Here is a 16,744-nt window from a genome sequence, read left to right as displayed (position 1 = left end):
GGAAATTTAGAGGCTGAGGCTGAAGCTTGGCCAAATGTGCGATGAATAAGTGAGCAAGTGGGTGAGTGAGTGCATCTGAGAGTGTGCCGGGTCTAATGAGAGAGAGAGACCACAGTTGGGGCTTCTCCGCCTCCTCCCACACAATGGGCGTCTCACACCATTACCATTTCCACTTCCTCTTCTACCGCTTATGTATTTGTATATATGAACATATATATATTTTTTTGTTTTTTATTGCATAATTGCGAAATTTGAGCTTTCTATTATGATGATGAACAACAATTGAAACTCAACTGAAGCCTCTGTCTAGGCTAAGCTCAGCTCAACTCAGATCTTTGCTGTGTTTGGCATTGAAATACTTATTTATTTACTTATACATACATACTTGTAGTATATGTGTATGTATGACTTGTCAGTTTCAACTGGATGACTGACTGACTGAGTGACTAACTGACAAATACTTGTATGGCAAAATGTTTTTGATTGATACAATCACAAAAGCAATCACACTGCAAAAGTGGAAATCATCATATTGGCCCATTGATTTATTGTTTTGGCCAAGCGTAATATGTCTAAAAAGTATTTTTAGTTATCAAATATGATTGATTGTTCGATTTGCCATAATAGAAATGATTATACAAACAGACTATTGATTTACATCGTTTTTTTGTAGTTTCTTCAATTCAAACTTTATCAAGGTCGATCGAATGATTACTTTAATGACAATAAAACAAATCACCTGCAAATCTATATCCAAGTTATACTTTAGATAATATTATTATACCCTTAGAAAAGAGTATCTGAAGTTGTCCAAGAAGTTTGGTATTCATTCATCTCAAAGATTGTCCAAAATAGAATCTGATATTCCCAAGAAGGCAATTGATTTTCCATTTTTACAGGTATTAGAATCCTCTAAACCTAATAAATTTCAAGCCAAACCAAAACATTGAAACAGGGCAGACACTTTGATTAATTTGGCTTGCTAATTAAGTTGACAACATAAGCAAAAACAAGCTCAAAATTTGTTTGGGGGCAAGAAAAGGAAAAGTTTTAGATTAGGCTATGAAGATGACAATGGCAATGACAAAGACAATGTAAGAGAAGGGCATAATGAGGGAGACGAATACATAAATTAATTATGTTAATCTATTTACAGAGGACTAGAATTTCCCATGTGTGTGTTTGTGTGTGTGTGTGGGCGGGTGAGGGTGTTAATAAATAAACACCTGTCGCACTTAATGACTAGATGGAGAAAATTTCATACGCAACACATCAAAAATTCTCTAAAATTGCTCAAAAAAACTTTCCAAGCAAAAACAACAAAAGGCCATAATGATGACGATAATGATAAAGGACAAAAGATGAGCACACATACCAATGTAAGGCCAAGAAAGAAGGACGTCATCAATTCAAAGGTCCTGAGAGTGAGTATGTAAAAGGAAATGGAAAATGAAATAGAGTAGCGAAACGGTGGCGACCACAGAACACTTTGGGACTAGAAAGTTCTTCTTCTTCTTCGTCTTTTAAGGCTGTGCTGTGTCTATGTGTGTGTGTGGCACAGTGGGCCATAATTTTTAACTTAACGCCCAAAAATTAACTTATCTTTTAGGCTAACATTAGGTATTAGGTATGAAGACCATTTGTTGACTCCCCTTTTATTTAAGCTACGAAATGATAGTTTTTCTTTGATTTTTACCCACTGTGCAACATTATTGTCATCATCTCGATTGTCATTGTTGTTGCTGTTGCTTTTGCTATTGCTGATGAGCCATCGTGCACTTTAAGCAAATTAGTTACGCAGCTCATGTTGCCATGTTGCCTCGACTCGATTCTCAGCTCCTGCTCCAGTTTAAGCCATTACCAGCTCCTGTTTGTTCTTCCACTCCCGCCACTCGATATGTGGTTGCTGTTGCTGTTGTTGTTGTTGGCAAACAACTTTAATAAATAGCTAAACACACACAAAAAGTCACAACCCTTTGTAGCACCAGCTACCCCCCATTCAGGATGTTTGGGGTAGAGGTTTTGGCGATTGCGGTTTATGGAAAGGATGGGGCGGCAGAGGGGCTATGAAGACTGTCAACAGCCAAAAAGTATCACATAAATACATATATATATATAGAATACCAGAAGGCCAAGTATGTATATATGTATTCATATTTACTTAAGTTTATGGATCGTTGTTGTATTTGTCTTTGTCGTTGTTTTTTGCGGCTTGCCACATAAAATATAACACTTCATTTTCAGCATATTTCTGCCACGCCTCTCTCCCTCTACTCCCAATTCTCAACCCCAAACATACATACATATCTTTGGCATATCTTTCTTCCTCTGCTATTTGAATACACTTCTCCATTCGGGTATCAGACATAACTAACTTAAACATGAAGGACTAAGTCTTGACTGTAACCTGGATTTGACCCTAACATAAATCTACTTCGATTCTACTTCTGACCTAAGATTTCTTGTATCTATCAGATAAGAATTATATATACATAGTTCTTGCATCCAATTCCTAACTATATCTTGACTGTATTTTAACAACTTCTGACTTTGATATGTAAAAGTTAGAGTATAGAAACTATGACTAGAGTAGACATACGAGTTGCCTTTTCTTTGTATTCTTTTGGCCCTTGAATGAAATACTTGGGAACGCCTACCATGATTACAAGGGCAATGAGTGTGGGCAGAAGGACAAGGATGAGGGTCGAGTTGGCCAAACCAACGAGCCATCCAACCAGCCAGTTGTTCTTGACGTTGACTGGCCTCATAATTTATATGCTAAACATATTGCGCTTATATGGATTACAAAAATCTACACAAATAAAAACTCACATATATATATATAGGTACATAAATGTTAGTTTATTCTCAAGAGTAGTAGACGCAGACTATATATGTATATAGTTGGCTCTGATTTTGATTCTTGGTTGCTTGGCTTGGCTTTCTGCCCGTGGAAAACCAAATTCAAAACTTACTGTCAAAAACAGGATGACAAAAAGGCAACTGGGCAAAAGTTGGTCTTGGTCTTGCTTGGTTTTCCCTTTTCTGTTTCAATTACCTACATACATACATAGTTCTTCTTTTTTTGTCGTTGTTGTTCTTACTTTTAAATACCAGGAATTCGCATTGTTGTTGGCCTTTTTGTTATTACTGGTTTCCCTCTGTCAGGTAACTAGTGGAAAGCCATTAAGAAATTGCCGCCAAAATATCAACGATGCATGCATCCATCCATATTCCCATGAAGCGCTCAGCGAAGCATAAACTCCAAAGCACAGACCATTGCCAAGAGACTCCTCCTCCCTACGTTCCCACCCCCTGCTCGAAAATTGTTAACTAAATATTCCACTGACTGACTCAATTCTGTTGGCACTGGAACCTGGGTTGAAGTCAAGGTCTTGCCTTCTTTGTGCATGGTCAACTGCATTTTTCAGCATTTATTTTTGTTTCTATACCATGCACTCAGGGAATTTGAAATGGTATATTCAAATGTCGCAAAATCTAAGTTTCCTGAATTGAAATAAAAATGTCCTTATAGATTAATTCCAAGTTGATTTGCTTTACAGTAAATAAAAGGGTTTGTTTCCATTTTTGATCTCAACAAAAGGTATAAAAAAGTCGGTGTGACTCAATTGTTTTGTTCTTGTATTGGTCACTTCCTTATGCAGCTATGAAAACAATGCTTGACTTACCCTTGATAGTGTAGACTTCGTCCAATGACTGGAAGACGATTAGCAGGAGCTGCAGAAAAACTAGCTGCAGCATTGTGGCGACACCAAAGGGGCAGCTTTTGCACCTTCTTCACATCCGGCGAGAGACCCATGATCCTTGTGGCCGTTGCACTGGCGCTCAATGGTGATGTCATATTGGCCAGTTCACTGGCATCCGTATCGTTGTCATCCTCCATCTGAGTGTTGGATCTTGCTGGTTGTTGTTGTTGATTATGATTATGATGACGATTGCGTCTAGGTGGACGTGGCAAAGGTTTTGGTGGCAATCGTCGACGTGGTTGCTGCTGCAGCATTTGAGTTTGATTTTGATTTTGAATTTGAATTTGTGCTGCGGCAGCTTTCACTTTGTTGTTCTCATTGTAAAGGTATTGGGCGCGTGGCAATAGATTATTATTTTTATTGTTGATGATGTTGTTGTTGTTGTTGTTTTTATTATTGTTGTTATGGCTATGAAGGTTTTGCCAATGATGTGATTGCAGTTGCCTTGATTGCATCTGTTGTAGGTGTTGTTGTTGTTGATGTCGTTGCTGATTATGATGGTTTATCGTTGGCATTGCTGATGTTGCTGCTGCCGCTGTTGCTGTTGTTGCCGCTGCTGCCATTGTCGTTGTTGTTGCTGTTGCTGTCGTTGCATGACTTGGCGCTGACCGTAGATCATTGAGCATAGTATCAAGATCGCTAGCCAGCGAGCTGAGCAGCTGTTGTAAGAAATGAGATATAAAAGAAGAAACCAATAAGACGACTTCATAACAAGGGCATTTTGGCAAAAACCATCTTAGCAAATCATTTGATTGACTTATAGAAAACAAATTCCAACATTTTCCTTCTACGATTAACAATCAATCAATGCAATCAATTGTAGATCAATCTCAATCCTTCTCTTTTCGCCATTTGAAGTACATTTCTATCAGATGATCAGCTTTTATGTATAGAATTTTGAGTTGTATTTCGAATTATTAGTCATTGGAAAGATATTGAATGATTAGTTGATTAACTGCCAAATAAAACTGTCAATATTCTGGGTTAATGAACGGATGTTTCAAGTGCTCTGACAGAGCTCTATGGGAATCATTACAATAATAATATGTCGAATCATGCCCAAGTGTTTGGCAGTTGGATTGAGGCCTCTTTGAGCCACTAAGCGAGGAATTTCCGTTTACACCAAGTAAGAGAGGAAAAAAGTTAAGAAAAAAGGTGGCTAAAAGAGACGGCCTCGTGTTTGTGTGTGTGTGTGTTTTTTTTTTTTCGTTTTGGTGTTTTGGGGTAGGGTAGGGTACTTGCCCAACTGGTCTTGACTTCCGGCGGTGGCAGGCTGCAGCCTTACTTACCACCAAGCATCAAAACCAAAGAGGCCTTGGCTGCCGATCTCGATTAATTATGCGCCACTGTCTTGGCTAATGCAATAATAACGGGTTCCAACCAGCCAACAGCTCTTTACCACGACTCCATGTCTAGCCCATTCCCCTAACGTTCTCCCCTCCCATACGTCGCACCCCCTTCCTCTCATATATATGTATTATGTGTATTGTATGTGCAACCAGCGAATTTTCGGCAAACCGGCTCCCACGCGGTGTGCTAATTTAAGCTTCACTTCTGTTGTTTTGTTTTCTGTTTTGCCTCTTTTTCTTTCGTATTTATAAATATATCTTTTGACATTATATACAATATTGTGGCCAAAGACAAGAGGGACGACGGCTTGCCACAAGTCTGTGGCGATTTGTATGCAAATTACTTCTTTTATTTTTTTTCATCGAGTGGAAAAACTTGTAACATTCAATGTAATGCAAAAGAGTTAGAACACAAATTCCACAGAATACATACAAATCAATAAATAGAGAAAAGACATCGCCATTCAACTGACTTTTGATTCTGAGAAGCCATCATATTGGCATAGACGAGAAACTTTAGTAATTGTTTTCCATGGAAATCAAAGTTGTTTTGCAAAACCTTTTGCTAATGTTACCAAAATGATTTCACATTACTTCTACGAAAAGACAAGGTTCATTTGGATAGATAGAAATAATAATATTTCAAAATCTGATCGAGTTTGGGCTCGAATGAAGCAAAGAAGTGATTGAGTTCGAAATGAACTAGATTCCAATGAATTAAGTATGGGGAAACGGTACTTAGGGAATTAATTACTTTTAAAAATAACTAATTTGCATTTACATTTCTATATATGCTAACAATTTATCTAATTTTAATGGCTATACTTGGGATCAATCTATAGTGGCTTGATCTAGACAGTAATTGGCTTGGTTTTTCTTGATAGAAGAAAATTCGAGAGATTATAAAAGCTCTAAAGCTAAAGGGGTGAACCCTTTAAAGGACCTGTCTTGATCCTTGAAACGAAACCATATTGAAATCGTATACAAGTATAAGAAAATTGATTTTGATTTAAACTAATTGATTGTAGAAAAAGCCATATCAAGTTAGAAATAGAGTAAGAACGTTGAACTTTAAACTTCTCATATCTCTTAAGGTAATCTTTGATATTTCTTTCACTCATGGAGATTCTTGAGAATTTCAAGATTAGCATAGACACACACACACACACACACACACACAAACAGATTTGCAGTAAACATATGTATGTATACATGTAGTCGGACATATATGTACACTCACATTGGGAGAAACGACAGACGGAGGCCAGCCAATTGAGCAATTGCCACAGCAAACAAATTCAAATTAAAAATGTGGGCAAACCAAGCAAAAAACACAACAAAAAGCAAGTAAACTTGAAAACTACTGAACGAATTATCATTACTCTATACATGTGTGCTTTGGGAAAAAGTTGAAGGGTAAGGACTTCTAATTCAAGAACCAATTGGGTAAAAAACCCCTTTAAACGGTTTGCTAAAGAATCAACATATCATTTAATAATCAAAAACTATAATTATCGTTTATTAATTTTATAAAAATAAAGGTAGTTTAAATTTTTCAACTAAACGCCATCTAAATTATGGCTTTGATCAAAGTTCTAACAACAAAGACTAACAAAATAAAGATGATGAAGACTGAATATTAGAAATTACACAATTCGAGTGAATAAGTGACACTGCGTTTATAATGTCTATATCTTTTATGTGATTATTCGTTATCCAAAATCGTTTCCTTTCAGTATTGCTTCATCGGGGGGAAACTTCACCTACGTGGGGGTTCCTGAACTTGAGCACAACAGAATTGTAGTTTTAGTAGGTCACCATTGAGCCACCGACTAGGTTTTAATATCTTATATGTATATTCTTATATATGTACATATGTCCGATCTAGCTTATAGTTTGGGTGTCGGATCGACCATTCAGTCACTTTGAGGCTAAAAACGTTTTCGAAACTTGATCTATATTATGAGTAAAATCTTGGTATTGGGAGGGGTGAAATTTCCCCCATTTTGCTGCAGTCCTCGGTAGATGACTTGTCTAAATAGCCCAGTCATTTAGGTAACTAAACAACGAGGATCCGGTTTCGAATCCCAGGCTTGTGTATGGCCTGAGTTGCCAGTGCTTGTAAAATATAGTTAGGTTGATAGTTTACAACTATATTCTATACTTATAATATAGAAAATGAGAGTGGCATTGGCTTACAAAAAGGATTTCTTGATATAAAATAAAATTAAAATACTTCTAAAGATGATTTATGATGATTATACAATCTAATCCTTGACAAAGGTAAAGATACATTCAAAAGGTTGTTTGAATATGTTCTTGATCCAAGTGAATATTCTCTATTTTATGTTAAGGGTATTCGAAATAATAAAACGAAACTCAATCACAGAGTTTTTTTGTTTGAGAAAAACTTCAATTGGCCCTCAGATGGAGTCAGTTTTATAAAGGGGGTGCAAGTGTGTGAGAGAGAGAGAGCGAAGGAGAATGAGAGCAAATGCGGGAAGTGTCAGTGGGGCGCGGGGTTACGCGTTGAGAGGGGGGAACCAAAGGAAATCAACTGCAATTTCAATTTAGGCATCATCATAAAAAATGATATTTGTGTATAATATAAGTTAATTAAATTAAACAGGCTTGTTTTCGAGACATCGAGAAGGAGAAGGAGACGGAACTAATTCACTTGAACCAGCACACACACAGACACTCCCCCCCTGTTGACCCTTTTGACTTACCGCTATGGCATCCATCACTGCATTAACCATTTTGTAGCTGTTGTTGTTGTTGTTGCTAATTTCGAATTTACTTTTCTTCTTCTTCGTCTTCGTCTGTGTCTTCCTCTTGTTTTGAATTCTTCTCAATGTCCTCAGCGTGTTTGAAATTTATTTGACAGTCATGCAAACATTTTTGCACAATTTCATTCTTTCAATTCTTCAATTTCGATTCTCATTTGGCTTGTTCGTCGTCTCGGATTCACCTTCCCCCCTTGCTCCCCCTTAGCCACCTGCTCCGTGTGGCTTTCCGCGTCCCGCGCAATATGAATCCGAATTTGAGTCCGAATCTGAATCCGAATCTGTTGACATTTAATTAACGTTTCGCGCAAAAAAAAGAAGCAAAAATTTGCTTATGCGACAGGTGGGCAGTCTGGGGATTTGGGTATGGGGTAGATACACCCGGGTATCCGAGTACCTGGGACAGCAGCCTTGTCGCTGTCTCTGCTGTCTGCGTCGTCGGCGTTGGCGCTGTCTCTGTGGCTGTCGATGTTGTTGTCTGTGGGCAGAGAATTGTGAAAGAGTTATGGCTTAGGATTTCAATTTTTTTTTTTTTTTTTGGTGGGTAGCACAACAAATACAAATGTGGATAATGCACAACATGTCAACAAATTGATGGGTATAAGAATGGAACCTTAACTAAATTTTAACTGAGTTGAGACTTAATATGTAAAGGGATTGAACTCTTATGAAGTAAATATGAACAGGAATCTGCCCTTTGCCGCTTAAAGTGTGCAACTAATTTATGCTTTTAAGATTGTCTTCTATCTTAAAGACATTACTCTTAAAATATATAGTTTTGAGATGAGTTTGTTTTGTTCAATGAAACTAATTCATGGCATTCAAGGAATCTTTTGTGGCAACAACCTTCGCACCTTGAGGCAGAATGTGGGGAAGGGCCCCTTAAATAAACTTTGCGATTGGCACATGGACAAATATTCGACAATAAAAAAACAAAAATTGATCTCATATCTCTCATACTGTTGGATGAGAAATACGAGATAATCCAACCTTAAATACATATGCATATATGTACACAGTATCACAGAGCCAACATTTCGACTGAAGGGAGAATGGTTGGCAAGACGGAACGGCTATGGGGGGGGCGACCTCAACGACTGTCAAATACAGACCACAAAATAAAAGCAAATAAAAGTGAATGTATATTACAGATACAATTTTTTTTGTTTTTTTCTTATGCTACTCTGTCCAAACATTGGCGAGATGTGTTTGACGATGTCTGTGTCTCTCTGAGTCTGTCTGTCTGTCTGTCTGACAGTCTGCCCCCGTTCCACCATCACCTGCCCTACAACCACAAAACGTATTAAAAATTGTAAATTGAAAAACTCGTTTCCAACAATTTTCCGCATTTTATGCTCATTAATTGCATTTTCATTTCATTTAATTTTTTTTTTTCTCTTGCCATTTTCTGCATTTACATAACCATTTCTGTTTGCTGTTTTTTCTCCATTTTTTTTTTGTCTTCTCTTTAAATTTTTAACTAACTCAAGTCGAGCTCAAGAAAATAAAAAAAAAAATTCCTCAACTCCGTGGAATGGCGGACTCTGCTTGACGGAAGTTGAATTGCAAATTCAACCAATGTGAAGTCCGAGATAAGCGACAAAACTTAATTTTAAATGCATTCGAATTACGGCAACGACCATCGACAACAGCCAGAAAATAAGTTAACAAAATGCGTGAAAAATCTTTTTTAAGAGTAAAAAGAGTTGACTTTTCGGTATACCCTGTAACTGGAATGGGTTTTTAATGTTCTAACTCCACATTCTGGCAATGATTCCATAAAAACCAATAAGCCTAAAGTCTTCAGGTCTTAAATCCTTAGAAAAGCCTTAAGGATTTGCATATCTCAAGTTGATTATCTTTAGAAAGAGAGTCAGAAGAGAGTAGAGTAGTAAGAAGATACCAATAATAAAGTAAATATCCCAAAAAGTATCCCATACTTAACCCAATATACCCTTTCAACTGATTGACTACATGGTATTGGCACACACACACACACAGGAGTCGGTGTCGAGTGATTCGTTGGGGATCATTACTTAAAGCTTAAATGCATACGAAATGAGCTTTTTGTTTTTTGTTCGTTTTTATATGTTTTATTTCGTTAACTTATGTGTGTGTTTATTTAACTAGATTCTCATTTTCGTTGTATCAAAATGAATCAGTTGACGGTTTTTTTTTGCCCTTGTTAAGAGTGTTAGCTCATTTTTGTGGCCGAAAGCTACAACTTTTTGTTGTTGTTGTTTGTTCTGTATTCCAACCAGTTAAGTTGACTGTAACAGTCACTGCTAATCGATAATCGATCGTGGGAATTCTTTGAATTTCATTATCAACAATTACAGTTCTGCAGAATATGATGATATAAGCTATCAAGACTTTAAATTTTGTTTATTATGTCTAATAGTTCATTTACTTCCTTAGAAAGCAACAAAATTAAACAAAACTCAACTTAAACATTTCAAATAGTCAATCACTTTACTCGATCATTAGCTCAATTGATAGATATTCAAGACTGGAAACTCTAGAAGGATATGCATCCATTTCGTTGAGAAGTCTGACATAAGGAGAGACAGAGAGATTTATCCATTTCACTTGTGATTACGATTTAGAAACATATTTTTATATGCTTTGCCTTGATTTTGTAGTAGACCAAAGAAACAAGACCACAGACAGAAACAATTTAAAGCTTGAAATATTAAAGACAGGGTCGGGTTGGATTGGGTTCGGGTTGGAGTTGGGGTTGGGGTTGGGGTATGGTTATGTATTTTGGGTTTGGTCGACAAACAGCTGATCGATCTTGATACTATTGATGATGCCTAATGTTGATGCTGATGATGGCAATGATGATTGTTTATCACATATTTGTTTGTTTCTTTTTTGGAATTTATGCTATAAGGTTAATGAAAAGACAGACAAAGAGACATAGAGAGACACACACAGCGTGAAATTGAATTGAATTTTGGCTTTTGTTTCGTTTCGGTTGATACATAATATTTGTGAACCAGCCTGACCAGCTGCCCACAGCTGTCTACAAGCATTAGTAGTAGTAGATACACACACACACACACATAAGAGAGTAATATGCAGATATGGGAAAATGCGTAGATTTTGGATTTTACTAGGTTTCGGCTTGGCCACAACGCAATCTGTACAATTTGTGGCTACTTATCAGCTCTCAGTGCTCTTGCTCGGTTTGCCTTTTGTTTTGCTTCTTTGCTTTGTGTTGTTTGCTTTGATAAACTCAACTCAAACTGGACAGGGTTGGCTTTCGGGTTGATGGCTATGCTGATGGCTAAATTACTTGATAAGCGAAGATCGTTAGCAGCACGCACAGCTCAGAATATTGTCAGTCTCTCAATTGGGACTAAAAGGTGAATACATATTTTTGCATTCTGATTTCCAGTCAGTCCAGTCTGACTTAGGTGACAATTCCTTGAATTGTCTCCATCGCAGTGAAGAAACTACGCCCATGTTGTCCATTTGACGTCAAGTGTCGTCAAGGCAAGGCAAGGCAAGGCGAGGCTGTATTCCCTCAATTGGCTACTCAAATTTCATACGAAATAAATCAATTGAAATGACTTTTTGATAAGAACGAGCCGAGAATTTTTATTGAAATGCATATGGGTCATAGCGACAACAACAACAATTGCAAAGTGTCCCTGTTAATCAATATACCCAATTGTCAGCCATCCATCACATCAATTGACAGACAAATTATATACATACATATATGTAGATATATATCTATAGTGCGTATCGGAGGCGAACTAACAATGCGAATCATGTTGTCCAAGGTTAGTTTCGAATGGCTGAACAAATGTATTTTGAAACAAACGAAGAACAAGTTTATGAAACACGAAACCAAAGAACTGATTCCAAAATTTGGTCAAACTATAATTGAGTTGACTAAAAGTTGTACTAAGAAATAAGGGACCTTTCTTTCATCACTAAAGAGGATCAAATAAAACCTGCTACAATCATCTCTCTAAACAGCAAAAAGTCAAAAAGTTCGTGACTTTTTTTAATTTCCGGTTAAATATATAACTTGAATCAGAGAACAATAATTTTATTGTTTAGCCATGAAAGTGAAAATTATCAATATGCAAATACAAGATAGATGGTAAACATGACAGAATATATACATATATACCTTTTGATATATATCTAAAAGGTATTCTATAGATAAGTTTCATGTCTAGTCAAGGGCATAACTGAGTAGAGAACCTTTAGCTTAAAGCCTAATGACTTTTACTTTCTGGATGGCGACAGGAGAAAGAAAATGCAGAGAGGGAGAGAGAGACTGTAAAACTACTGGCAATGAGACACAAGAAACAAACAAACAGAAACCAGCGAACAAACAAACAAACAAACAAGCAAAACAAACTAAGAGATAGACAATACAATGCCAACAGTTTGCATGGACATGGACTAAACCAAATTAAACCAAAATCCAACCACGTCGAGGATGAGAATGAAAGTGAGGATGCCAATGAAGACGACGACGACGACCGCGAAGAAGATATCGCCTAGTGGGCAAACAGAAAGGCACACAAGATGGGCAACTGGCTTAGGCACATTAGAACGAATGCTAAATACCCTCCTCTTTGTTCTGTACTAAAGAATGAGAAGGCCAAAAGTTAGAGTAGCAGGAACAAGACAACAAATTCGAGTAAGAAACAGAGCACCATAAGAGAGACAACCTTATGAATAGCCAGGCATTGTCTGACTCAATGGAAGAAGTTCAGGAGACGATGGAGCTCATTGTACTATGACGAAGCTAGACAAGGAAATATTGACAAAATAGATTAAGGCATCCAACAACAACAAAATGTCGCAAAAATGTGGCATGCCTCATTCACTCACCAACCGACACGTGCAGTTTCCTTGGCTTATTGAGGCAGGTTCGAAATAAGTATGTATTTCAGTTTTTGGCATTGCCACTCATTGCCAATATTTATCAGCAAATATGGACAAAATCTATATATAGACGATGACGATCGAACAACGATCGTCGCTGGTCGTCTTTGATCGCCCCCATCCCGTTGGGTTCCCGCAGCTTGGCCTTAAATTGGAGCTGGTTGGCTTTCTATTGGAACAGTTGGCTCACAGTTAACGCAAAACGTTTACATACATATGTACATATGTATGTGGATACACATCTACTAGGTACATACCAAATATTTTCGACTCAATTTTCGCTTAATTCTACAAGTATATAAATTCTCTTGTTGCTGTTGCTTTACTGCGCCCACTTAAAAATACCAAACAATAACAATAACCCCGATCACCGATCACCGATCGCCATTAGCAGCAGCAGCAGCAAAAAAAGAAACTGTTTAGCGATTAGTCAAAGTTGACTCCAATTTTACGCTTTGCCTTTTTGTCGAAGACCAAAAAATGAAAAAATTTGGCAAATCAATGTGTCTCAGTTGACATTTGACTATGTGGGTGTTCATTTAGGCGATCTTTTAGACGATCAGCTTACATCACACACACACACACACACAACCAATAACCATTGATCATTCATCATTGATCATTTAGCCCATACTTAAAACCAGAAGAGCAGAAACATGGATGACGCTTAAATTTATTAATATTTATTAACTCAATGACAAATCCTTGAGTTGCAGATTCCAAGATAAACTAAGAAGACTAAACAATAATAAGCAGATAAGACCAGAGTCTTAATTATACATACATATATATATATATAAATCTAAAATCTGATAACACATTAACTAGATCACCCACATAAATCACTTGTAAAACTAAACTAATGATTAAGAAGAGATGATCACACTAATTTTAGAAGAAAACAAAACCCATGATTTGCTTAAAACTTCAAGATCACTAAAAATTGCTAAGGACTGGTCTATATTCGTAAAACTAAATGAAGATTGTTAGAGATCGGTATAGAATTGTGTTTTAATTTGATGAAGAACTGATAGTTATTGATTGGTTGAGATCCAAAAAGTTTGTCGTATTTCAGTCTAAACCGACAAAGTCTAGGTCCACAAAGATTGAAAAATATTGATCAAATTCAAAGAACAGTTGTTCGACATTTTGGTAAAGATCAGTAAAGTTCTTAAGGGTTCACGAAGGATCGCTAAAAACGACAATGTAACCTAAATATGAGAGTTCTATGAAAATAAAAAACTTCCAAGAACCAATAATCACACTATCTTCATACCGTTCAATCAGTATGTATCCATGTTAACTTAACCCTTGGATATCTATAGATTGTCCAATTAATATGCTCTTTCCTGAACAATCTATGTAAAAACGGTTATCAGCAAATCTACATGCCACATGTATCTATGTACACATTTTCGGGTGAGTGGACATACTACCTGGATTTGACCAAGCGAAACCCAAAAGTGATAAGACGTTATCTCAAGCCAAATAAGTAATGACCAACTGCAAATTGCACGCAATGGGAAAGAAATTGAAAGTGAACATAGGTAATAGATATGAAAATATACATACTTATGTACATACATAACTATGTATATGTACATATATGTATGCTCAGTTATCAGTTACTCCAATTCTAATGCACAACGTAAGGCAGATAAGAGCAAGGGGAAAAGAGAGAGTGAGAGAGATGTTGGTGGAGGGAGGTGGGCTAATCAGCGATCATATCAATTCGCAACAAGCACAAATTATCAAAAAAAAATGAGAATGAGTAAAAAGGGGGGGAGGTCGAAGGAAATGACAAAAGCTCAAAGAATGCGAAAGAGTTGCAAAAAAGCACAAAAACAAACAAAGGTGAAAGAATGAGATAGTAAGTGTATGTAAGAGAGAGAAAGAGAGTTGGTAGAAATGGAAATGGATGTGGAGGTGTTGCTGGAGATGTGAGCCAGGAACAGAGAGTGAGAGAGAGGCAATTGCGTGTAAGTGTGTGTGTGTGTGTGAGTGAGTGTGTGAAATGCCTGGCCGATTAGCAATGCGCTGTCAAAATGCATTGAAAGCGAAAAAAAACACCAACAACAACAACGACGATGAGGCAAGAAAGGAGTACACGAACGAGGAATGAGAACGTCAAGGTGCAATGCACGCAAAATCATAAGGAGCAGAAGAGACAGACAGGGAAGGGAAGATCATGGGTGTGTGTGTGTGTGTGTGTGTGTGTGTGTAAGAGAGAAGAAGCAGGAGAGTGCAGAGTGGGCGCGACATTGACGTTGTCAATTTTTGTTGTTGTCTTTTTGCTTTTTGTTTTGCCGGTAGGAAAAAGTTCGCCGCTCATTGAACTTGAACTTGCTGGGGGCCCTGCTCTCGATCCCCAGACCCGAACCAGGAATAAACATATGTACACACACACACACACACATGCCTATATGTAAGTATGTATGTATCTATGTAACTGTTGCTATGTATGAGTTATATGCAAAATACCTTCAAGGAATTGGCCTGGCCCAATGAATGCGTTAACCATCCACCACGATCACATTACACTTCACTTCACTTTTTAGCACTTGACTCTTCTTTTCTTTTTTTGCGAATGTTGCGAATTTCGTTTGGTTGTGTATATTCTCTCTCTTCTTGTGTTACACAATTAAAAACAATAAATAACTAATCATAGCAAAAAAAAAAATTAATTAATTAATAACACAGAAAAGAAACAGAAACCATATTGTAAGAAGAAGGCACACAAAAGGCAAAATTGAATTGCCCGCGACACATTTAAAAACAAAAATAAAAAAGAAGAAAAACAAAATGTGAGGATGGATCTCTGCCTCCAAATGATCGAGCTAAAGACTAGACCACGACTACAACGAGACTCTTATGACTCTCGACATGCGTTCTCTACGTAAGTCTACGATGGAGATTTCGTTATTTTGTTGTTTCTCTCTTGTTGTTGTTGCTTTTGGTTTCTTTCCTTCTTTCTTGTCTGCGTCGACTCCGACGACTCCCTACCGACGACGACTGTGGCTGTGGCCAAGTGCGAACTCGAACTGAAACCGAAACGGGCAAAATAATGATGCCAGCAACAGCACCGGCAACTGTGACGGCGACAGCATACGACGACGACAACGACAACAACGACGACAGCAGCAGCAGCAGCAACACGCGGACAGTGTGCGATAATAATAATACAATACAATAGCAGATGAGAAGACTCACCGGGCACTGTGGTTGAAAACATATCAGAAACACACACACAGACAAACTGATCGCAGGTTGAATTCAATTGAGAAGGCTTAGAGTGATAAGCTGATAGAAAGGAGTTTATGGAGTTCTCCCACTGGAAATTGAAATTGATCAACTTCTCCCAAAGACTTTCTTGAACTTCCGCTTTTCATAGGCAGCAGGGCTGAGGGGGTGGCGCTAAATGCAACATAGACACTGATTACTTAAGTGCCAAGTGGCCAACACCGTTGGCCCTTTTCATAGAAAGTTCGTTAGGCGTAATAAACAAGTCACGTCATAAACCAGATTTACTTAGTTTTGTTTTGTTACAGTTTTCGTCTCTTTGTTGTACGCACGTTTATTGGGTCAGAGTAAAAGTTGCATTCCAGGGTTACGGAAGGGTCATCAAACAAAAAGAAAAAAACAGAAGCCAAGACTTATCAACTTGGCCAAAAGAGAAACATTTGTGTCTTCTGATCGATTGTCGATCACTTTGCCAATGTTTAGTCGTTGCAATTGTCATTTGTATCGTCTGTCGTCGATCTCATTCGTAAATTATCTTTGTTTGCGAAATTGTAATCGTTTTTTATGCACAATTCAGCAACAAAGGCAATAAGTTGTCAAGTGCTTTTAATACCCTCGAACAAATGGCTGGCAAAAAGTCCATTACAAGCGATCGTTGGCCAAGTGTAGATGCCCTTAATGGGCTAGG

The 16,744-nt window shown here is 37.5% G+C and overlaps 1 protein-coding gene across 2 annotated transcripts in view; it reads right to left on the bottom strand.

Moving 5' to 3' along the window:
• Window positions 1-15,794, bottom strand: part of spri (sprint) — an 81,778-nt gene extending 65,984 nt beyond the window's left edge. The window contains exons 1-3 of one of the 2 annotated variants that reach the window (XM_068302801.1): window positions 15,298-15,794; window positions 7,846-8,380; window positions 3,690-4,426 (exon numbers count right to left, since the gene is read on the bottom strand). In XM_068302801.1, the coding sequence (XP_068158902.1) occupies window positions 3,690-4,426; window positions 7,846-7,875 (767 nt within the window). In that variant the 5' untranslated portion in view covers window positions 7,876-8,380; window positions 15,298-15,794. The remainder of the gene's footprint in view (window positions 1-3,689; window positions 4,427-7,845; window positions 8,381-15,297) is intronic. The other variant, XM_068302804.1, reaches the window with a different exon arrangement.
• Window positions 15,795-16,744: the final 950 nt, after the last annotated feature.

Source organism: Drosophila tropicalis, unplaced genomic scaffold (genome assembly GCF_018151085.1).
Source record: "Drosophila tropicalis isolate 14030-0801.00 unplaced genomic scaffold, ASM1815108v1 contig_158, whole genome shotgun sequence".
NCBI classification, from domain to species: Eukaryota; Metazoa; Arthropoda; class Insecta; order Diptera; family Drosophilidae; genus Drosophila; species Drosophila tropicalis.
Note: the sequence above shows the minus strand (reverse complement) of the source record. Positions and strands in the feature narration are given on the sequence as shown.